Source organism: Periophthalmus magnuspinnatus, chromosome 8 (genome assembly GCF_009829125.3).
Source record: "Periophthalmus magnuspinnatus isolate fPerMag1 chromosome 8, fPerMag1.2.pri, whole genome shotgun sequence".
In the NCBI taxonomy this organism is placed as follows: Eukaryota; Metazoa; Chordata; class Actinopteri; order Gobiiformes; family Gobiidae; genus Periophthalmus; species Periophthalmus magnuspinnatus.
Genome location: NC_047133.1, coordinates 22,548,082 through 22,572,569, shown reverse-complemented (window position 1 = coordinate 22,572,569; position 24,488 = coordinate 22,548,082). Strand labels below are relative to the sequence as shown.

General features: G+C 42.8%; 1 protein-coding gene across 1 annotated transcript in view; it reads right to left on the bottom strand.

Annotated features, from left to right (window-relative positions):
* Positions 1-11,972: 11,972 nt before the first annotated feature.
* The window catches only part of hs3st2 (heparan sulfate (glucosamine) 3-O-sulfotransferase 2), a 32,810-nt gene continuing 20,294 nt past the window's right edge, over positions 11,973-24,488 (bottom strand). The window contains exon 2 of the mRNA XM_033971211.2: positions 11,973-12,591. Within this exon, the coding sequence (XP_033827102.1) occupies positions 11,973-12,591 (619 nt within the window). The remainder of the gene's footprint in view (positions 12,592-24,488) is intronic.

Sequence of the window (24,488 nt, the reverse complement as noted above, 5' to 3'; positions counted from 1 at the left end):
GTTAAAACCCAACTTTATTTTGCATTTCTTTTTGACATCACTAAGCAATTTTGACTTTACAACTCCAAAATCAGATTGAAAATAGTCCATTATGTTCCAATAGTGTTGACACAGTCTGTGCAAAGTGATAATGTTGGGTGGCCGTGGTATGGGGAGTTTAGTGTCAGCGCTGTGTCATCCAGCCCTAAGCGTTCTCCAAGGAAAGTTATAATTAAGTGAGCGCAGATAAAGTTGAGCTTATTGCTAAACCGGCTCGTCACTGTGCAGCAGGCAGCGGCAGACAGCGCTGGCAGCTTAATCAAAAATTAATGGGCGATATCACAAAAAGACAGTTTGAATGCAGCAGGAGCCGGTACGCATTTGAGCAACACGGAGGACACCTATGGTTTTCGTTTCACTGGAGGCTTATACGCGCCTTATGTAAACCTGATTAATAATAATGATGATGACTTGGGTTTAACTTTCACTTTTCACTACAAACTTTACAAGCTTTTCACAAGCAACAGTGGCTCATTTTACATCTACTCCTCGCTCTTTTTCATAACTGCATTGGAAAAAGTGTCTTGCCAAAGTACAACATGGAGGTACGAGCAAAAAAAAGCTGGATTGTAACGTTAAGATGACTGTACATAACTTAAAGGTCCTATATTACGCAAATTTGACTCTTGTGAGCTTTAAACTGTGTTATAATGTTGTTACCTCCTCAAAAACATACCTGGATTTGTGTTTTGTTCATTCATACATGTCTGAGTAATCCTTTATTATTAGTTTGTCTATATCTCTACATCTCAAAATGCTCTGTTCCACCTTGTGATGTCATGAAGAGGTAATTTTCATGTTAACACCTTCTATTCATTCTATTAGAGATAAGCAATTCCAGAGCTGAAGTGATACAAATGAGTCTAGTGAAGGTGTGTGGAGTTTAAAAACACAGTGAAGCACTTTGTTTGAGAGTCACTATAGTACTCCTCATGAAAATTTGAATGGAAGGGCATCTGATGTATATGACAAATCAAAATGGAAAGAGTAATTCGCTGAAGGAAAAGAGTGGACTAAAGCTAAAGTGGAGTAAAGGTACTGTATGCTTTGTCAGTTATGTGAAGTTATATGCAGACTTTTAGTGTTCTATACAAAGGACTTTCCATTTTACTTTTTAATGAGTGATCCATCTAGAGTGGTGCCAAGCTGCCATGTTTCAAACCCTTCCAAGGCGAGTGTGCTGCTCTCATTGTCCACAGCAGTAACAGGGACTTGCTCATTATCCTCCACAGATTTACCCCGAGTTCACGTTTAAATGATGCTGTGGCTCTGAAACCACCACGGCAGACAGTAAGGAACCAATGTAAGGACAATGGGGCAGGGCCAGTCTGGGTTACATAACAGTGATGCTAAAGATCACAAAGGCCATGGCAAAGTTCATTCAGATTCACTTTAACGGCGCATTCATGCTTGTCGTTATTTTGTTCTGGTTTGAGCTCGCTTTAGTCCTGATGTAGACCCAGTTTGGTTTTGGTTTAGTTAAAAGGTTTAGTTCCAGGTTTAGTCCCGGTTTAGACCCAGTTTTCATATCGTCTATGTGTAATTGTAGCTTTCTTGTTTGTTTCTCCCACCTGATTGTCACTGCTTTGACTGGAACGCTGTGTATCATTAAAGGGCCCATATTACACTTTTAATCTATGTCATAATGTTGTTTCCTCATCACAAATATACCCGGAGTTGTGTTTTATTTCATTCACATGTTTAAACACAAACCCTGCATATTTAGGCTGAGTTCTTCTCTCAAAAGGAAAACACTCTGCACCACCTTGTGATGTCATGTGGTAATACAGGAAGTGCTCCACTGTGTTTTTAAACTCCATACACCTTCACTAGAATCATTTGGATCATTTCAGCCCTGGAATTGCCAATCGTTACTGAACAAAAGGTAAAAGGTTAACTTGAAAACTACCACATCGTGACATCACAAGGTGGAACAGAGCATTCTGAGCTTTGGAGTTGTAGACAGACTAATAATAAAAAGGTTACTCAAACATATGTGAATGAAACAAAACACAACTTCAGGTATGTCTTTGAGGAGGTAACAGGGCTTAAAGCTCACAAAAGTCCTTTTTGAGGAATAAACCTGGTCAAATTTGTTGAGAGGTGATGTTTTTAAAGGTATGTTTGAGCCATAAAACACCTGTCATAAAATAAATGCAAGATAAATACTTGAATACAATACTGTGGAACATTCAGGCACAGCAGTGCAGCAGGAGGCACACCCCCACTAGAAAAGTTCTATAACATATGCAGTTAAGTTTGCAATTTCATAACACATATGAAGTAGCCAGCATAAGATTACTTTGTTTACTATTCAGTATCTGAAGCAAGCAGATTGTATCCCATTATGAACTGGAACACATTTTAAAAAATACATTCTTACCGCTGCATACGGAAAACACTAGACGTTCAGACCCTCATTCTAAGCAAGCAAAATTGGATACTTTGGTGCCACAAATGCAAGTTAATAATCTGTTTTTTATGTTTTAAATGGACTTTCGTACTTTGTTTTGTTTGTTTTTGTTTGTATTTGTCTGTATTTGGACAGGGTGCCCATAAAAAGGAGAGTCTGAGTGCTCTCCCTGTGTAAAAACAGTAAAAAATAAATCATTCTAAATGTCCTTGCTAGATCAATCTTTTCTTTATGACTTTCTTCTGACACAAACATTGCTTGGTGCCTATATAAATATACATCAGTGGCTACAATGTTAAGAGTGATTAAGTAGAGCCTTCTGAGAGCATACTAACTTGAAACAAGCTACACTGAATCGTTCAATTGACATGCACGACACCGATTCATAAAACGAACATTCACTCGTCCATGTCTTTTATGTTGAAGGCTGAGTGGAAATTATTAATGACATCTTTGATTGGCTTTAGGCTGCAATCTGGAGAGGTTAATCTTGAGCTTAGCGTAGAGACACGTTCAGACGAAGACGTAGTGGAATTCCTCTGTAAAGGTGTTTCAAAAAGTAATGAGATCAATGCTCAGATAGGTGCAAAGAATGGATTTAGCCTTCAGCCTTCAACCAGGGTATTTGTTTTGAGATTTGATGTTTTGTTCCTTTTTATTAGCCCTCACACTCAGTTGTAGTAATATCTGTTTTTCTGCTAAAATATTGTAGTAGCTCAGGGTTTCTCAAATGTTTTCATCCACTTTTCAAAATGCACACAGATATTTGAACCATTTGGAAACCACCCTTGTAGATTATACGGTGCATTAAAGTAAAAAGCCGAAAACAGAGGCAAAAATCTTTATTTCTTTCATATTTTGCATGTTTTTGACAGAGGCAGGTTGGTTACATTTATTAACTAAAATTGTACTTCTTAGTAATATATTTGACTGTGTATCAGTACTCTTAAGCTTTGGTTGCTCTTCCCACTGTAAATCTAGTTAAAAAGGCTTCATGTAAATAATAAACTTTAGTGTTTCTTGTACCACTCCATTGATTTCTTCAGTTCTGGTCAGATTGCTGTTGGACATTGCCTTGGTAGTGGACATCTTCGGTCCTACAATGTTGTGTTGACAGATTTAACTTTGGCTTTTACTATGGATCAGACCTGGATGAGGGATTACACAGACATCTGTATTATTTAATTTGGTTGCGATTAATTTTACTTGTAATAATATTTTGGAGTACTTTTGCTTAAGTACAAATTTTGGCCCTCTTCACATTAATTGAACACACAAAAAACATAGCTCATCACATGTATCCATTTTTTATGTGCTTCCTCTGACAATCTGCAAAAAAAAAATAACAATCCCATTCCCATCGGGTAATTGACAGATTGATTTTAATATTCATTTGATTTTCTGAGGCTGCTTTGTTGAGAGCTTGTTTCAGCAGTAAAGCCAGTGGATCCTTTTGAGGAGGAATCATGAATAAATAAGCAATCTCCTCAATAAACATTTAGGCTTTGTTGACGTTAAGTGACAGGCGGAGGATGTGACTGGAGTGAAGTATTAGCATTATACACATTTATGTCTGAGACGTAGTCACAAGATGGATGCAAAAGTAAACGCAAGAACAACAAAGCTGTCAAACGGTGAATAATTGTACTTTGTGGAAAAGAACGAATCCAATATTCAACCACTTTGTAAACTGTACTTTCAGCCAATAAGCACATACACTTACTAATGGTGCCTTCTAGTTGTCTGTGAAAGTTGGACTTGTAAAATTAAACTGGTACACCCTCCTAACACAAAATACCTACTTGGAAACTAAGAGAACATTTCACAATCAGAGATAAAAATCCTGCACCCTGCATTTAGTGGAAATACAAAATGCAACAGCTTTTTTATTTTATCTGTTAGTTTCATTTGTATTTTGTCTGTCTTGAATTATGTGAATCGTCTTTGAGTGTCATGAAAAATACATAACAAAAGTGTTATGTATTAATCTTGTTAGCTATAATATTAATTGTCCATCCATCTTCTTCTGCTTATCCATGTCCCCAGTGTAGTGTCCACAAACCACCTCCACTAGCTCTCTCTATATGGAGCAGTGGCTCTACTCCGAGCTCCTTCCGTGCAACTCAGCTCCTCACCCTATCTCTAAGCCCAGCCACCCTGCAGAGGAAACCCATTTCCGCTGCTTTTTTTTTTGCTATTTTGTCCTTTTTGCCTTTACCCAAAGCTCATGACCATAGGTGAGGGTAGGAACGTAGATTGACTGGTAAATTGAGAGCTTCGACTCAGCTGCTTGTTTATCACAACAGTCCGATACAACGATTGCATCACTGCAAACGCTGCACTGATTCACCTGCCAGTGTCACGCTCCATCCTTCCCTCACTCATGAACAAGAGAGATACTTGAACTCCTCCACTTGAGGCAGGGACTTTCTTCCCAAGCCACCTTTTTGATTTGTTTTGTGTGATTTTCATATCCTTCTTATTCCGTAAAGTACTTTGAGTTACTTTGTGTACAAATTTCGCTATACAAATAAACTTGCCTTGCCTTGCCCTTTTTCGGTCGAGAACCATGCTGCATGGCTTGATGAAGACATCAGGACAACATCATCTGCAAACAGCAGATCCTATGGTCCCCAAACCAGACCCCCCTCTGGCCCCTGGCTGCACCTAGAAATTCTGTCCATAAAAACAATGAACAGAACTGGTAAAGGGCAGCCCTGGTTGAGTTGAACATGCACTGGGAACAGGCAATGCAAACACAACTCCTGCTGTGGTGAGACAGGGGCCAGACAGCCCTTAGCAAAGTGCCCCAGACCCCGTGCTCCCAGAGCACCCTGCAAAGGACACCACGAGGGACACGGTCGAATGCCTTCTCCACATCCACAAAGCACATGTGGACTGGTTGGGCAAACTCCCATGAACCCTCGAGCACCTGCTGGAGACTATAGAGCTGGTCCAGGACAATATTGATTGTACTTGTCTTATTTTCCCTTTAGTTGCTCCCTACTGTCCATCTGCTGTGAACCTGACCCTATGCCATTGATCCTCTGCAGTTATAAATGTGCTGTTATGCTAATGTTGCTAACATCAATATGTAACTAATATCAACAAAAGCAAACTTGCATTTTGGCTGATTTGAACACTTTCCTAGTTTTCATTACATAAAGGTCCTGTATTACATAAAACTGACTCTTTTAAACTAAGTTTTTATCGTATATATCAAAAACATATCTGGAGTTGTGTTTTGTTTCATTCAGACATGTTTGAGTAATCCTGCATTATTAGTCTATAAAAATAAAAATACTCCACCTTGTGATGCCATGTAGTATTAGTTTTCAGGTTAACAAAACATAACTGCAGGTATCTTTGTGATGCTGTCATGATGTCAGTTTCCCTGTCCTCCCGTGCTCTCTCCCCCTCCCCTACCTTTGTGTCTGGAGCTGGGTGGAGTGCCTGACTCCTCCCGTGCACACCTGGGGTGCATCAGCCTAATCACCACCACCTGCTGCTGAGTACAAGGAGGCTTGGCAGTCTACACTCGGTGCCAGACCGTCCGCGTGTAAAACGTGAATGTTTCTTGCTAAGCTTTGTTATATGGTACTTTCCGGCAAATGCTCATTTGGATTTATGCACCCTCCAGATTCCTGCCTCTACTCGCCCAGCTCCTGCCGCCACGCTCCAGTCCCGGTATCGCTTCCAGCTCGTCTTGTCTCCTGCTCGTCTCGTCTCCTGCTCGTCTCGTCTCCTGCTCGTCTCGTCTCCTGCTCGTCTCGTCTCCTGTCCGGTCCTGGTCTCTGGTTTGTCACCCGCTCCCCGCTCTGGTCTTCGTCTGATCCGCCTGCCCTGGTACCGCACCTGCTTCTATCCCCGTCCTGGTCCTGTCCTGCCCGCCTCTACCTGCACCGCACCCGCCTGACCCGTCTCCCGCTCCCCGGTTCCTGTACCTGCTCTTGTGACCTGTTTAAAGACTGCATTTTCACCGCTGTAAATAAACACTGTTAAAACTGCTCTGGTCTGCATCCTTTGGTCCTATCCGCACCGTTACGACAGAACGGTCTGGCCACTATGGACCAAGCAGGCTCAGATCCGGACCAGACGCGCCGCCTGACGCACTCTCACCCCGAGGCGGTGCTGGGTCAGCATGAACAATCCATTCGAACTCTATTGGAGCTAAATCAGACATTGTCCCAGCAGGTGGCACAGCTTAACCACCAGGTGGCCGCGCTCCTCGTCACCCCGCCTGCTGCAGCTGGAGCGCCGCCACGCCTCCCGGAGCCGAGAGGCACGGATCCGGAGCCGTATGCTGGACAACCTCACCTCTGTCGCGGATTCCTGTTCCAGTGCGAGTTCATGTTCCAGCAATGCCCTTCTCGTTTCAGCTCGGGGGCCACCAAGATCCGATATATATGTGGATTACTCCGGGGCAGAGCTCTCCAGTGGGCAGAGGCGCGCCTAATGAAGACGTCTGTGGATAGCCTGGATTTTAATGAATTTGTGTCCACGTTTAAGCTGGTGTTTGACCACCCGCACTACCAGGACAATGCTGCCTCCCGGTTATTGACTCTCAGCCAGGGCTCCAGGACGGTAGCGGATTATTCCATTGAATTCTGGACACATGCGGCGGAGCTGGACTGGACGGACAGCGCGCTGCGGGCTGTGTTTGTGCGGGGCCTGAACGAGACTTTGAAAGATGAATTGGTTTCCCGGGACGAACCCCCCGACCTGCGGACCCTCATCTCCCTCACTCACCGTATAGACAACCGCCTACGGGCTCGTCGCCGAGAGAGACGCCGGTCACCGGTCCCGCCGGAGCCACGCGCTGCCCCGCCCCCGCCGGATGAGCCCATGCAACTCGACAGGACCCTTGTGTCGGCCGAGGAGCGTCAACGGAGGCGTCGTCTGGCCGGGGCTTGCCTCTACTGCGGTGAGCGCGGACATTATGTGGTCACTTGCCCAGTTCGGCCAAAAGGGGGGGCCCACCAGTAGCACTGGGAGTACTGGTGGGCGAGCAACACATCCTGGACTCTTCTAATAGACTGCGGCTCAGCGCCACCCTGTGCGTTCGCACAGAGACCTTATGCGTTTCCGCCCTTATCGACTCCGGGGCTGAGAGGGACTTTATTGATGCCCAAGTCGCGGAGCAGCTCGGGGTCTACCTGGAGCCCCTCGAACGCCCCTTAAATGCCCAGGGGCTCAATGGACGTTTTCTGGGGCACATCACTCACATCACAGAACCTGTCACCGTGATTCTGTCCGGCAACCACCAAGAGAACCGTCAGTTTCATGTCCTGTCCTCCTCCGCTTCTCCTCTGGTCCTTGGTTACCCCTGGCTACGCGCCCACAACCCTGTTTTCGATTGGGCCAGGGGCGGAGTTTCGGGCTGGAGTCCCGATTGCCACGCCAAGTGCCTTCGGTCCGCCCTCCCTCCGGCCGGGAGGTCCGTTCCTGTCGCTGATCCGTCCCCAGACACCCCCAATCTGTCCTCGGTGCCTGCTGAATATCACGACCTGGGGGAGGTTTTTAGCAAGAGCAAGGCCCTCTCTTTACCGCCCCACCGTCCATATGACTGCGCCATTGACCTCCTGCCGGGTGCCCCACTACCATCTAGCAGGCTATATAACCTGTCTAAACCTGAACGCGAGTCAATGGAGGACTATATCCGTGGGTCCCTGGCTGCCGGAATCATCCGCCCGTCCACTTCACCCGTGGGAGCGGGGTTCTTCTTTGTGGCTAAGAAGGACAAATCCCTGCGGCCTTGCATTGATTACCGGGGTCTGAACAATATAACCGTAAAGAATAAATACCCGCTTCCCTTACTGGACTCGGCATTTACGCCCCTCCACGGTGCGACCATCTTCTCAAAGTTGGATTTGCGGAATGCGTACCACCTGGTGCGCATCAGGGAGGGAGACGAATGGAAGACGGCCTTCAAGACACCCCTGGGACATTTCGAATACTTGGTTATGCCCTTCGGTCTCACCAACGCCCCTGCCGTATTCCAAGCCCTCATCAACGATGTGCTCCGTGATTTCCTTAACCGATTCGTCTTTGTTTACTTGGATGACATCTTGATTTTCTCGCGGTCCCCCCAGGAGCATCATCAGCACGTTCGCCAGGTTCTCCAGCGCCTCCTCGAGAATAAACTGTTCGTGAAAGCTGAGAAATGCGAGTTTCACGCAGAGGAGGTCAGCTTTTTGGGCTTCATTGTGGGGCGGGGCCAAGTAAGAGCTGACCCTGAAAAGATCCAGGCTGTCACTGAGTGGCCCGTTCCTACCAGCCGGAGACAGCTCCAGAGATTTATCGGCTTTGCCAATTTTTATAGACGTTTCATCCGGGATTTTAGTAGGGTTATCTCGCCCTTAACTAAACTCACCTCTCCTGCTTTGCCGTTTGCCTGGTCTCCTGAGGCGCAGACAGCCTTCGAGAAGCTTAAGAGACTATTTACCTCCGCTCCCATCCTGCACCAGCCCGACCCTTCACGGCAATTCATCGTGGAGGTCGACGCCTCCGACTCGGGAGTGGGGGCCGTGCTTTCGCAGAGGTTCGACCCCCACAACCGCCTCTGTCCCTGCGCCTTCTTTTCCCGGCGATTGTCCTCGGCCGAGGTCAATTATGATGTGGGGGATCGGGAGCTCCTTGCCGTAAAGCTGGCCTTGGAGGAGTGGCGCCACTGGCTCGAAGGGGCGGAGCAACCATTCATCGTCTGGACCGACCATAAAAACTTGGAGTACATCCAGTCCGCCAGGCGCCTCAATCCCCGTCAAGCTCGTTGGTCCCTCTTCTTCAGCCGCTTCAACTTTCTCCTCACCTACCGCCCCGGATCTCGGAACGTCAAACCGGATGCCCTCTCCCGCCAGTTCGCCCTGGAGGATAGCCCGGTCACCGCAGAAACAATTATCCCCTCCTCGTGTGTGGTGGCCGCGGTCCATTGGGATATCGAGGACACCGTCCGAGAGGCCCAGACCAACGACCCCGACCCAGGTAACGGCCCTCCAGATAAACTGTTTGTTCCCGATTCTGTCCGGTCTCAGGTGCTCCAGTGGGTCCATGCCTCCCGTTTCGCCTGCCATCCTGGTGCCGGTCGCTCTCTCTCCCTCCTCAGGAGACGCTTCTGGTGGCCCACGATGGACACAGACACCCGGGCTTATGTCGCCGCCTGCCAGGTATGTGCTCGGGCCAAGGCCTCCCACTCACCCCCTTCTGGTCTCTTGCATCCTCTCCCAGTTCCTCGTCGCCCTTGGTCCCACATCGCCTTGGACTTCGTGACGGGCCTTCCCCCTTCCCAGGGGAACACGGTGGTTCTCACCATTGTGGACCGCTTCTCCAAGGCCGCCCATTTCGTTGCCCTGCCTAAGCTCCCCACAGCCAAAGAAACTGCCGACCAGCTGACCAGTCATGTCTTCCGACTCCACGGCATCCCGGTGGACATCGTGTCCGACAGAGGGACCCAATTCACCTCTCAGGTATGGCGGTCTTTCTGCGACAGTTTGGGGGCCACGGTTAGCCTCACGTCCGGGTTCCATCCACAATCTAATGGGCAGACGGAGCGGGCCAACCAAGACCTGGAGTCGGCCCTACGGTGCACAGCCTCCGCCAACCCCGCGACCTGGAGTACTCACCTACCCTGGATAGAGTACGCTCACAACTCCCTCGTGAGTTCCGCCACTGGTATGTCCCCCTTCGAGGCATCGCTGGGATATCAACCCCCTCTCTTTCCCACGGAGGAGAGGGACCTCGCCGTCCCGTCTGTTCAGCGCCATCTCCAGCGCTGTCGCCGGATCTGGAAGAAGGCCAGGGCGGCCCTTCTTCGGGCTGGAGCGCGCACTAAGGCGACGGCCGATCGCCACCGTGTCCCGGCGCCCGTATACCAACCTGGCCAGATGGTTTGGCTCTCCGCCAAGACGGTCCCGCTGAAGACGGACTCCCGTAAGCTGTCCCCCCGATTCCTGGGACCGTTTAAGATCATGAGGATCATAAATCCATCGGCGGTGCGCCTCCAGTTACCCCCGTCTCTCCGGATTCATCCGACCTTTCACGTCTCCCAGGTTAAACCAGTCCGGACCAGCGACCTGTGCCCTCCGGCCGATCCCCCACCGCCCGCCCGAGTCATTGACGGCCACCCGGCGTTCACCGTCCGCCGCCTGATTGACGTTCGTCGCCGTGGTAGGGGCCTCCAGTACCTCGTCGATTGGGAGGGTTACGGTCCGGAGGAGCGATCCTGGGTGCCCAGGGCACGCATTCTGGACCCCGACATGGTGAGAGACTTCCACCGCGCTCATCCTGACAAGCCTGGGGGTCCACCAGGAGGTGGACCTTAGGGGGGGGGTACTGTCATGATGTCAGTTTCCCTGTCCTCCCGTGCTCTCTCCCCCTCCCCTACCTTTGTGTCTGGAGCTGGGTGGAGTGCCTGACTCCTCCCGTGCACACCTGGGGTGCATCAGCCTAATCACCACCACCTGCTGCTGAGTACAAGGAGGCTTGGCAGTCTACACTCGGTGCCAGACCGTCCGCGTGTAAAACGTGAATGTTTCTTGCTAAGCTTTGTTATATGGTACTTTCCGGCAAATGCTCATTTGGATTTATGCACCCTCCAGATTCCTGCCTCTACTCGCCCAGCTCCTGCCGCCACGCTCCAGTCCCGGTATCGCTTCCAGCTCGTCTTGTCTCCTGCTCGTCTCGTCTCCTGCTCGTCTCGTCTCCTGCTCGTCTCGTCTCCTGCTCGTCTCGTCTCCTGTCCGGTCCTGGTCTCTGGTTTGTCACCCGCTCCCCGCTCTGGTCTTCGTCTGATCCGCCTGCCCTGGTACCGCACCTGCTTCTATCCCCGTCCTGGTCCTGTCCTGCCCGCCTCTACCTGCACCGCACCCGCCTGACCCGTCTCCCGCTCCCCGGTTCCTGTACCTGCTCTTGTGACCTGTTTAAAGACTGCATTTTCACCGCTGTAAATAAACACTGTTAAAACTGCTCTGGTCTGCATCCTTTGGTCCTATCCGCACCGTTACGACAGATGCAGAAACAACATTATAACATAGAACAGAAAATAGTGTAATATGGGCCCTGTAATTGAGTCACTGGTTTATAAATGTCAACATTTACTAAATGCTCATTATTTTTCCAACTTTCAATGAGTTTTGAGTTCTGAGGACAACTGGAACACAGCATCAGCTTTGAATTTTGGTACAATACTAATACAATACAATACTTGTCAAGTTAAAACTGAATGGGGACCTCTGCCATAATACAACAAATTATTCCTTTACATTGGAGAAATTTGACATAACTATTTGGCAACTGTTTACTCAAATAGTCTTGTCTACAGCACTTACATTCACACGTTGGTTGTTAAAACACAAATAGAAGTTTAATTAATGAAATGGCACTTAATATTCAGAATGGCCAGTTCAATATATCTTTATTCTCCACATATATCTCTCTCGTGTTATATTACATATTTGTTTTCATATAATCTAGAAAGTTACTTTATACTCTTGCTAAGGTCCAGGTGGTTGTCTGTGTATGGCCTTTAATCCCATTTGAAATCTTGTCCCACGGTCTCATAAAACTTTATATTAAACGGTCTATAGAAGTCTTGCAATTGATCGATTACTTCCTGGTCTATCTGAACATGAGTCCTGCCCTTAGATTTTCCCAGACACCTCGGCTGGCTACTACTCTCCGGCTTCTTAAGACACGGGAATCCTTTGGTACGATTAAAATAGAAATGTTTATCCGAAATGATCCTTTTCAGTCCCAAAAAGTCCTGGACGCGCCCCATTTCTCCGGCCGGATCTGTGATTAGTCGTTCCCCACTCACAAAGTGCATCTGGGAGGGACGGAAATACTGCAGCCAGTTTTCCAAATGGATAATGTACATCCCGATTCGTATGGCATTCCAGGTTGTGTCGACAATTCCCAAGCTCCTGTTTTTGAAGGCTAGCTCTTCGAACGTGGGGAGGTTGGGTTTTTTGGACAGAGTCTGGGTGTAGTCCGAGATGGCTCTGGTGACGGGGTTTCTGACCACGACAATGAGTTTGGTCTGGTGGGACATGCTGGAGATTCTCCTCGGAGCTTCCCTGGTGACGAAGTAGCTGGGAGTTTTCTCTAATGTGATCTGGCTGTCGAGTGTTCTCGGCATTAGGCCTCTGGGGAAGAGAGAGAGAACGAGAAGAGAGAGTCAGTGAGAAGGATAATATGACTAAACAACAAAAGTTTGAATTTAAATGAGAGACACAACCCAAATGTGATGAATAACTTATACAGTTGAAAGCAGAAGTTTACATACACTATATAAAAAGACACATATGCTTTTTTTTCTCTCTGTCTGGCATGAAATCAGACTAAATGTTTCCTGTTTTAGGTCAATTAAGATTACCAAAACTATTTCTTATTTGCTAAATGCCAGAATAATGAGAAAAAGAGAGGTTTTTAGACATTTGTTCATTATTTTCTGCAGAAACAAAGTTTGCATACATTTCATTAGTATTTGCCTTTGAACGGTGTGATTTTGTTCAAACGTTTTCGATATATATATATCACAATAGTTTTGGCCCTTTCCTCCTGACAGAACTGGTGTAACTGAGCTAAGTTTGCAGGCTGCCTTGTTCGCACAGGCCTTTTCAGGTCTGCCCGTACATTTTCAATAGGATTGAGATCGGAGCTTTGTGATGGCCACTACAAAAAATTGACTTTGTTATCCTTAAGCCACTTTGTAATCAGATTGGCAGTATGGTTTGGCTCATTGTCCATTTGGAAGACCCATTTGTGCCTAAGCAAAAGATGAAATTTAAATCTGCCATCTGGACAAAATCTTCTGCTATGTATCAGACGTGGACAACTGAGGGATTACGCAGGCATTTACGCCTAGGCTTTAACTTCCTAACTGATGTCTTCAGAAAGCCAAGCTTCAGTATTTAAAGCCTAGCTTCAGTATTTCCATATGATGTTCTTTCCTCATGATGTCATCTATTTTGTGAAGTGCACCAGTCCCTCCTGCAGCAAAACAACCCCACAGCATGATGCTCCCACCCCCGTATTTCACACTTGGCATGGTGTTCTCAGGCTTGCAAGTTTCCCCCTTTTTCCTCCAAACATAACGATGCTCATTATAGCACTACGGCATTAACAGTTCAATTTTAGTCTCATCAGATCACAAGACATGTCTCCAAAAATGTCGATCTTTGTCCCTGTGTATTTGCAAACTGTAATCTGGCGTTTTTATGTTTCTTTTGGAGTAATAGTTTCTTCTTGGCAGAGTGTCCTTTCAGCCCATATCATTACACTACTTGTTTCACTGTGGATAATGACACACTCTCACCAGCTTCAGTCACCATCTTCACAAGGTCTTTTGCTTTTGTTCTTGGGTTGATCTGCACAAAACACATTCATCTCTGGGACACAGAACCCATCAATAAACCAGATCAGAAGCTTCCAAAGACATGACATCCTCATCTGGGTTTTCCCAAATTGTTTAAAGGCGTAATAATCTTATTGTATGTAAACTTGTGACTTTGAAGAAAGCAATGAAAAATTGTCTAAAAAAATCCTTCTCTCATTTTTCCGGCATTTAGCAAATAGAAATAATTTTGATAATCCTAATTGGCCTAAAACAGGAAAAAGTTTAGTCTGATTTTCCAGACAATGAGAAAAAAAAGTGTATATGTCTTTTTATATAGTGTATGTAAACTTCTGGTTTCAACTATAGGTGGTATCACACTAGGTCTTGATGGGTTGCAGGTCCTACGATGATTTACACCCAAATGTGGGACACGAGCCAGTTTCCCTGTTTTCCCTCATATTTAAGGCCACACAGCTCTTAAAAACTCTGAACTGCAATGATGCCTTTACCAGTTTAGGACTTTATAATGTATTTATCTATTACTGTTGATTTTCTATTGTGTGTGCTTTTACCGATATATGTCAGTGTTTTTAAAGCTACTACGATGAACTTATTTAATTGATTGAAAAAAATATTCAAAAGGAAAATTCATAAATGTTGAGCGTGTGATTTATATTACTAACCAGACCCTATAGATCTCCCGTCACAACAAAAAATGAAACCTCCATCTGTCTTATTTTTACTGGCCTTATGCATTTGGCCTCTGGGGAAGAAAGAGAGAAAAGCAGAAGAGTAGAAAAGCACAATTTTGTGAGAAAAGTTTAAATGTCCTATATTATGCCAAATGGGCTTTAAATGTTGAATGTTGTTACCTCATCAAAAACATACCTGGAGGTGTGTCTGTTACACATGTGTGAATGGAGCAAAACACAACTCCAGGTATGTTTTTGATGAGGAAACAATATTATAACAAACATCAGAACATGGAGAAATATGGGCCCTTTAAACAATGGTTGGTGATTGATGGTTTTCAGATTCTAAAAGGCAATGATGTCCTACTCCCAAATGGGGCACAAGAGCCAGTTTTCCATATTGGTTACACGGTAATTCTCATATTTTGCCTACAGAATTTGAGTGGCTACCCTCTGGACATAGGCTCCAGCTCCCAGCCTGCAGGCCCAGAAGAGGGAGAACACTTTCGAGCCTTGGGGCATCCAGCTCTGAACAGCCAATATCAGTTTGCACTAGCACTTTAAAACTTTTACTGATGAATGTGGGAGTTTTAAAGCTTCTTCCTGATGTTTTTGATTTCTAACTAGACTCTACAACTTGCATCACTACAACAAAAATCAGCATTTTAACAATATATATATGAGTTTGACAATGATTTGAACAGTGATTGGTTGACGTAGGCAGATTGAGGTAAAGTATCCTACATTTTATGTTGTGAGGACATATGTAAACAATAACCTATTTTTATGTGATAGCAGCAGATAACTTTTTTATTGAAATTAAACTGATGGCAGGCCTGTGAAGTGTCAAAAATCTCACCCACTTGTATTGCAGTATATAAAACATACATTCATCTTCACAATAGCATATTTAAGATACTTGACAAACTGAAAAACTGTACTTCAACAGATACATCATCATTATAATAATAAGATTGCGGTGGCGTTGATAGCTTTGTATACCACTGCTAAATGTTCCGATTTTTCAAATTTGTCATGTGCGTTTTCCTGGTTCAGTGTAATGTGTCCTTCTGCTGTGGCACTCCAGTTCAATAAACATGATAAATACGCAGGTCCTGTTCTCTGCAATTCAATAAAGACAATGGTTTCTGATATATACATACCCTCATAATCTCAGAAGTGTCTAAATGATGTTTTGCCTCTCATTCAAGTGATGATGATTAGCCCAATACTTGATGATGAAGAAAACTTAAAGAAGAAAACTTATTGTGCTTGTGTCTGTTATATAGTTATAATCTATGACACCCATGGTGTCATAGATTATATTATATTATGTTATAATTTGCACTAAAGTGACTTAATAAAAGAAACAAGTCCGTTGATTTCCACGTTAGAAAACTATGGTGCCCAATGTGAGATGACGCCATAAATGTCATCACAGCAAAACACGCTCTGATTGATAGCTGCAGATCACACTAGAGAGAAACAGATTTTCATCTGTACCAAAATGACTGTGCAATGCTGCCAAATCCTACGTGTATCATTGATTAAGAAAATTAAACTGAAGAACGAAGTAAGTACAGAGCAGTGGGTGCGTATGACGATGACAGTGAAAACGGGGAGTGGATATTGTCCCATGATATCGGCTCAGCCAAAATCCTGGGGCTTTAACTGGATGTATTGAGTCTATTTACAGGCAGATTTGGACCCAACACATTTGGACTTTTAGCTGTTTTGTAGTTATTTGAAGGATAAATGAACTGTTACACAATTGGATCTCTTATGTTTAAAGTAACTAAGTCCCATTTTCTGTCCCAGGTCTCTGTAAATATATCGGTAAATATTGGATATCTCCAGATTAAGAGTAGTGATCGGGACTGAAAAAGTTGGATTGGTGCATCCCTAGCCCCAATGTCTTTTATTCATCAATTCTTGATAATTCTTGTGGTAATTGTTAAAAACTAAAATATAGTGCCCCTTGTGATTGAGAAGATTATCATTTTTCCAAGATATCTGGTTTGATATTAAATCTTTCAAAATGTGAAATTTAATCTGTGATATAAATACTATTGAAAAATCCCTGTTAAAGAGGAAGTGAAATTTCTTGGCCTGACAATATCCAAAAACATTTCTGATGCCAAAAATAGTAAGATTACACCCAGACTAAACGCTGTGGAGAAAACTTTCGATCATTGGTTAACTCATGATTTGTCAATTCTGGTTCATCTAGGACTCTCTCTCTCTAAAACCTTCAAATTAGGCTCGAAATCTTTAACAGCCACATCAAATCAATAACATCTGCAGCTTTCTCTCCAGTAGGTTAGAGTACTGTAATGTCCTGCTCACTGGCCTCTCCAAATGAGCCTTAACACAGCTGCAGTACATCCAGAACACTGCTGCTTGGGTCCAGACTAGAACCAGGAAGTACTTCACACATGTGTCCTGTGCTCAGGTCTCTGGCTCCTGTGGCTCAGAGAATAGACTTTAAAGCAGCTCTGCTTGTGACAAGTCTCTCCATGGACCAGCACCAAAGAACATCTCCCACATGTTAGAGCCACATGAACCATCTCACACTCTGAGGCTGAAGTCGTCAGAGTGTGAGACGGTTCAAAAGTGCTATATAAAAATATGACCATTTACCATTTACATTCTACCATTTAATTGCAGCTTTTGTGACTCGATAACAAGTAATTGTGCGGCCCTACTATAGAGATTGCACTGTTGATTGCTCCCCTAAAATATATAACTTCCAATTATTATAAATATATAAAAATATTGCATACATAACTATCAAAGAAAGCTATCCAAATGTTAGGATTATTTTAGTAATTCTGGTATTATCACATGCCTCTAACAAAAAAATCTTTGTATTCTCTTTGACTGGGTTACACAGAGCTGCTATGGAAGCAACTGATGAAGTTTTCTTATTGTGCTAAATAAATAAATAACTGAGCTTTTGAGCTATTTTATTTTGCTGAGAGTTAGTTTTTGCGTTCCTGGCTCGAACTATTGTGTGCTAAAGAATCGCTTTTATATTTTTTTGAACTTTTGAACAATACACCAACACAGTGTTGATTCGAGTGCTGGGGTTATGAGCAGGATGTGTTCTTCTCTGGGTGTGAACTGAGTGCAGAGACACTACAATGGGCTTGGGATCAAAAACTCTTTTCTCAGATTCTATTTGCAACCAATTACACCTTAATACTGCTTCTGAATGAAAATTTCAAACAAGTTCTCATTAACCAATTTTATGATAACTTCAACGAGGTCATTGGAGGTCACTCTGGGGTCACCTGGGGTCAGTGGAGGTCAGCGTTTCCATTTTGACACAGAATATAAATGCCCATATAAGCTACTTGGTTTTTCATGTTGAGGATGGGGGACACATTTGAAGCATTTGACAATAACACTACTGTCTTTAGAGGTGGGCAGTATTTACCAAGTATATTTAGAACATAGACAAACTTTTAATACAATTTTATTCATAATAAAGTAGTAATACTTGTGCCTTGGAGTAGTTTTCAAACACACTAATACTGGCGTTTAAAAATGTTTGGAAACACTCGCATGAACCTGCAGCTCAGCGGCACGCGGGGAGGCGGAGCTCCACAATGAAAAAGTGAGTTTATAATGTTAATAACATGGCACATTGAAGTCACCTCAGTTAAAACTAAAACTAAAGTTCGTTCAATCTCAGCTGTGCCACATTTTCTGTTAATTGCTGTTGTATAGACTATTGTCAAAAAATGCAAATTATAAGTTTTTACTTTATTTTCAAAGAATAGTTTGTTTTGTTATTGTCTGGTTGGTGTCTTATATAAAACGGCGACAGTTTATTGGACAGACTTGTTTAAGCTCACATAGTGTCATTTTGGTAGCATTTTGTTTGGCATCTTTAAATAGCATTTTTATTTTTAAAACTTAGTGAAGTGTGAACTTAGTTTCCTACTCTTAATTGTGAATGCAATGCTGTTTATTAGTTTTGAATGCTCCTGAAATGAAGTGCGAGATAGGGCCAATGCATTTTAGTAGAAGTAGTTTGTCTTGCTGTGTGCTGTACTGTAGATTGCATTTCTCTATTTCCAGTGCACAGTAGCAATGATTAAACAGCGCTGTTTCTTTATTATGACTGTGGGAATGCTTCGATTAAAAAGCTAACCTTTATCCGAGCTTTCTTTCTGAAGGTAGGGGTAGCCATAGGTTACCTCTAAAGTCCCGGCAGTATCGATCCATTTAGCTACACTTATGAATGCTGAGTTGCCGGCACTGCCTTAGGGCCACAACACTACGATTAATCTTTTATGAGAACGGCACCTTTTCAACTGCACAGCTTTGCAACACACACAAGTATGCTATAGCTTGGTGTAGTGATACATTTTCATCATCTGTGTTGGTAGAAATAGCAAAGATGAGAGGAAAAAGTGTAGAATCGCTGTAAACACAAAATGTGCTTAAAGTGCTGTTTTTGATAGCTGCCTGCCATTGAGAAAGCAGAATATGAACACATATAGTCAACCATAAGACACAATAATAAAAGTACTTTTTGAACTTTCTTGAACACATTTCAAACTGTTATTTCATCATAAAACATAGCAGAAGCTGTATTTTGTGTCATATATGCATGTCTATACTTGCTTCTAGACTTTAAAGTGGATCCTTTTTACTTTTACTTTACTACATTTGAGGGAAGGTATCTGTATTTTCTACTTCGCTACAGTTTTGAACAGGATTGAAATGTATTTATTACTACTGTTTGACACTGCAAAGGCTGAGAGTTTATTTTTAACACAGTCGCAGTTTGAGCAAACAAAAATATGCAAATGAAAACAGCTTGGAAAAAAAGATTAATTGTTTCTGTTTAACAAAATTCAGCCCAAATCGTTATCAAAATCTTTACCTGAAAAATCATACCTGAAAATCTATGCAAAATACTTTTACCTTTTACCCTTTAAATACAATTTTAAACAGGTACTTACTCTGCGGTATCTGTGCTTTTACTTAAGTAACAAAATTGAATACTTCTTCTACCACTGAATGTTCCACAGACTGGCATTACACTTAGCAATCTCCCTGGAGACCTTCAAGCAGGTGACAACAAACACTGTGGAATATTCCAGGCAGAGCAACAACATCTTGATGCTGCAACCACTGGAAAACTTACACAGTGAACCTTTAATGTCTGATCTTTAACTCGTCCCACACTGACAAATAACTCTTAAAGGGCCCATATTACATTATTTTCTTATCTATTTTAATCTTATTTCCTCATCACAAACAGCTGGAGTTGTGTTTTGTCTTATTCACACATGTTTAACACAGAAACAAGGCATATTTAGTTCTTCTCTCAAACAGAAAACACACTGTTCCACCTTGTGATATCATGAGGTAATACAGGAAGTGCTCCATTGTGTTTTTAAACTTTATACAGTTTCACTAGAATCATTTGGATGAGTTCAGCCCTGGAATTGTCAATCTCTATTGAACAAAAGGTAAAAGATTAACTGTTAACTTGAAAACTACCACTTCATGACATCACAAGGTGGAACACAGCATTTTGAACTTTGGAGATGAAGACAGACTAATAATGCAGGATTATTCAAACAAGTGTGAATGAGACAAAACACAACTCCAGGTAAGTTTTTGCAGAGGGAACAACATTATGACATGACTTAAAGCTCAGAAGAGTCCATTTTGTGTCATATAGGAAATTTAACTCAAATGAAAAAACAAAAACATATGTCTTTGCTGTCACAGAGCTTGGTTTAAAATGATGAAAAAAGGCATTGAAAAACATACACCCATTACACAAGAAGGTACAGGTCAAACTGTCATGGCCAATCTCTTTACATTATAAGACTTGAACTGCGTGTCTCTCTATAGCAGGAAGTTACATGTGCTAACCTTCGTCAGTTTATTGATTTCTACAGCTGTGGTGCTTGTTTACTCCCTGGGAACTGAGCGCTGGCTAAATTACATGACGGTTTCTAAGAGGCAGAAGCGCCAGAGAGGAATAATGATGAGGCCACTGTGGAGAGATGTCAATAAAAATCCAGGTAAGACACATCAACTTCACTTGTGTTAGGATTTATCAAAAACATTTTACCATTCTGAGTAGACTCTTGCACTACAGTGAGCATAATTTGTTGTCTACGGAGAAGATAACTGACTTTTTCCCCTCAAGTCTGCCTGCAGTTAAATGAAGACATGCTGGCAGGCTATTGTAGCTTAAAGAGCCCATATTACACTATTTTGTGATCTGTTATACAGACCTAGAGTTGTGTTTTGTCTCATTCATATGTTTAACGCACAAACCCTGCATTCTCTCAAACAGAAAAGGCTCCACACAAGTTCACTGGAATCATTTGGAAAATTTAAGTCCTGGAATTGCAAATCTCTAAATCTCTGAACTAAAGGTAAAAAGTAGCTGTTAACTTGTAAACTATCGCTTCATGACATCACAAGGTGGACCAGAGCATTTTGAGCTTTGGGGATGTAGACAGACTAATGCTAAAGTGTTACTCAAACATGTGTGAATGAAACAAAACACAACTCCAGGTCTGTTTTGGAGGCGGTAACAGCATTATAACATGGACAAGAGTCAATTTTACGCACCTTTAAATGAGGTACTGCATTAAATTACAATAAAATAAAACCATTTCTGTCAGTGTCTTGCAGCTTTCTTCCATTTAAGTGTCTGTAAATTTGAAATATGCCAAATTAAAAGCCCCATACTCACTTTTTTCCATGTCTTTGATTAAAATTTGTCCAACCTCACCGCAGATATATAGTATAAGCAGCTCTTGAGGTCAAAATAAGTCAGCTGTGTGCTGTCTACATCTGACTATTAAGTGATAATGAACGTGCGTGGTTAGCATTCTAGTTGTTGTTAGGATTACTATGACAATAATCCTAACTATGCCTGTCAAGATAACAAATATTTAAGTATGATATATTGTTGAAGAAAATATAGATGATAAACGAAAACATTGAAACTAATTTATGCCACTGCCACAACAACTCTAAAGTTAAATTATCCCCCATAAAATATGCTAAATGTACGATATGATTAAAAAAAACACAAACGGCAATAAATAAACAGCAGAATGAAACGCTTTAGTTATTTTGCATGTGTAATGAGTCTTAGAAGTTATTTATTCAACCCCCCACAGCTCAAATCTCATCGTAGAACTGGAAAAATAACAACATTTTCCAGACTAGTACTAAGAAAAAGTACCCATGACCCCAAAAAGAATTAATCCATCAAACATATACTGAATGATAAGTCACATAGTATTAATCTTGATGGTAAAACTCTCTGGCTTCTGATAGTTGCACTTATAAACTCATTATGGTGAATAGTTAGGATAGTCTGAACTGCAGTAACTTTCGACAAACCATTTAAAATGAACTAATTGTGTTTTCATATTTTTAAGACAGTAAAAATCAGGTACATCACCTTTAAATTATCCCCCATAGGTACTCCTAAACCAGAATACAAGAAAAACGTTGCTAATTAGCTCTTTGTTCCGTATACAACCTAACAGCATATTGATACACCCAAGAGACTGTTTATTGCACAAAAACACTTTCATATTTCTTCTTCCTCTACTTTTTTAGCACCTGACTCCCCAGCTGAAAACCTTGTTAATATATTGTGTGTGAAAACTCTTCCCCGACCTGTTGAGAGCTGTTTCTTTCCATCTATTTCAGAATTCTTCAACGTATGTCTTCACGTACTGTCCTTTTATGGAACTGTCAAAGCCGTGTATTAGAGTGTGCAGTACCACGGGGGTCTAATTTATATCTAGATTAAAACTTGAGACTTTTGCGCGTGTCATTTTTATCATTTTAGTCTTTCAAGCTCAACTACGATGCAAAGGAAACGCCTTGATATTCGATTTTGAAACCACTGTGATTAAAAAACTAAAATAAATCAATAAATGTCCATGTTCAATCCATTCCTGGTTAGTTTTTGGTGACAGTAGATCAGCTGGTAGAGTGTTTATCCACTGATCCGAAGGTTGGCGGTTCAAATCCCGCTCTTGAAGGTGGAAAAGCGCTATATAAAAATGTGATGAATAGGAAGTTGGAAGGAGGAAGCTGCTAGTCCTTGTTCATTTGCACCTTTACATGATTTTTGCTGAGTGTTACCGTCTTATTTTATCAACACTTACCACAGTGAAAGGTGTTGTAAATGAAAAAAGCCCTTCCAAGTCACATTTCTACCTGCAAAATAAACAACGGCTTTTACCCTGTTCCCAGCGCATGTGTTTTATGATGAGATTAACCCTGCACGTCCAGATCCCCCTCGTAGCCTATTTAAGCATGTCTAATGTCCCACCAGCAGCTGCACATTCAAAGGATTGTTCAACGGAGTGTAACAAAGCCAAAATGCGTGAGAGACAAGGAACCATGCAGCCAGTGTTCTCTGACTGACCTATCTACTCTAGCGTCATGTTATATTTTATATGTAATCGATGTGTGGGAAGCTCTGATTCCTGATTGGCTGCCACGTCTTTAATGATTCAGTCTGATTTACTCTGGGTGGTTCATTGTTGGTTTGGCATTTTATCACTGGACTAATCCTGCAGTTGTTATCCTAAAATGATACTCTCAGAAGGACTGGGAAAGTCTATGGCCAACCACGTTTCTTCCAGTCTGACATCCTTTTGGTCAGTGTAATCCCTCATTTGTCCAGGATAAAGGTAAAAGTTTTAATTAAGTCATCTGGAAATTTTTGTACTAGCACTATAGTATAATGTAATTTAAATTTTGCACAAACTTTTATAAGGTTTGAACATATTTCCAATAAGTCTCTTTATGTTGCAACATTGCCCAGACAACATATTATAGAGCCTTTAAGCTAAGCCCGCCACACACACTACACCACTTTGCAGTCTTAAATGATTTATAAAAAACATGCGACAAAAAATACACAGACAGGAGAAGAATTGTATGAGATTTTAAAATTCTGACCACACAGGCTGCAGCGAAGAGACCACGCACCACAAGCTTAAAATAAATAAATGAGCTAACAAAGCTAGCGCACCTCCATCAGCTGTTTCCTGTCTACAGTAAAACAACTCACTTTGTGCTATTATTTGTGAAATGTGGCGCAGTAGTTCAGATAAATGCCTTTAATGCACAGAGGGCTGGCGAGAAATGACACCGGAAGAGTCACTATCGGTATTCAGCAGCAGCTTCACCCCGTACTCTCGCCTTTCTTACTTTTAAAGAACACTTCAAACTGGATTAATAGCTCTGTTTTATGGACTGGGTGTCATTATTTGCTAAGGACAAATTTTTATGGATAATATGGATGACAATGCTGCAGTTTAATTTTGTGTCCGTCACTCCATCTACCTCTGATGCGTCGGTTTTATTGGCTGTTGCCGTGGTGATGTTTTGTGGTTACGATAATGACGACGCGCACACAAGCAGCACAGTGGCTTAAAAATCACGTTACGAAGACACAAAGTTGGGTTGAGATCTCGTTATTAATTCATTTCCAAATATATTTTGTGAAAGCTCTTCTCAATATCAGCTGCACATTCATTGAAACGTAAGAATTGTAGCGCGATGGGCAAACCAAAGCCTTCTGTCTCAAATTATAGAAGGAACACAGACAGAAAGAGAAGCTAACTCAATTTAGTTTCCCCAAATCTATAATTTGAAATGCTTTTTGGGGTGCCATAACACTGTGTACTTCTCTTGTTTATCGGTAAATGGGCATCCACAGGTCAGCTACAAGTAATGGTCAGATTTCCACTCCAATAATGACCACATGTGTGTTTTCAATCAAAGCAGAGAGGGCTAAGAAGTGCATTTTAATAAACACATGCGGGTGGAAGGCCACACGGCAGAGGCTCATTTAGCTGCTCATTTGCGAGAGAGGAGAGGGACCAGAGCCAAGAGACGAACATGACGAACCATGTGACAGCTGTTTGCAGCCGCGAGCAGAGGATCGGCCAGAGCAACACTGCGTTTTACTTCAAATGTGCATAGGGAAATG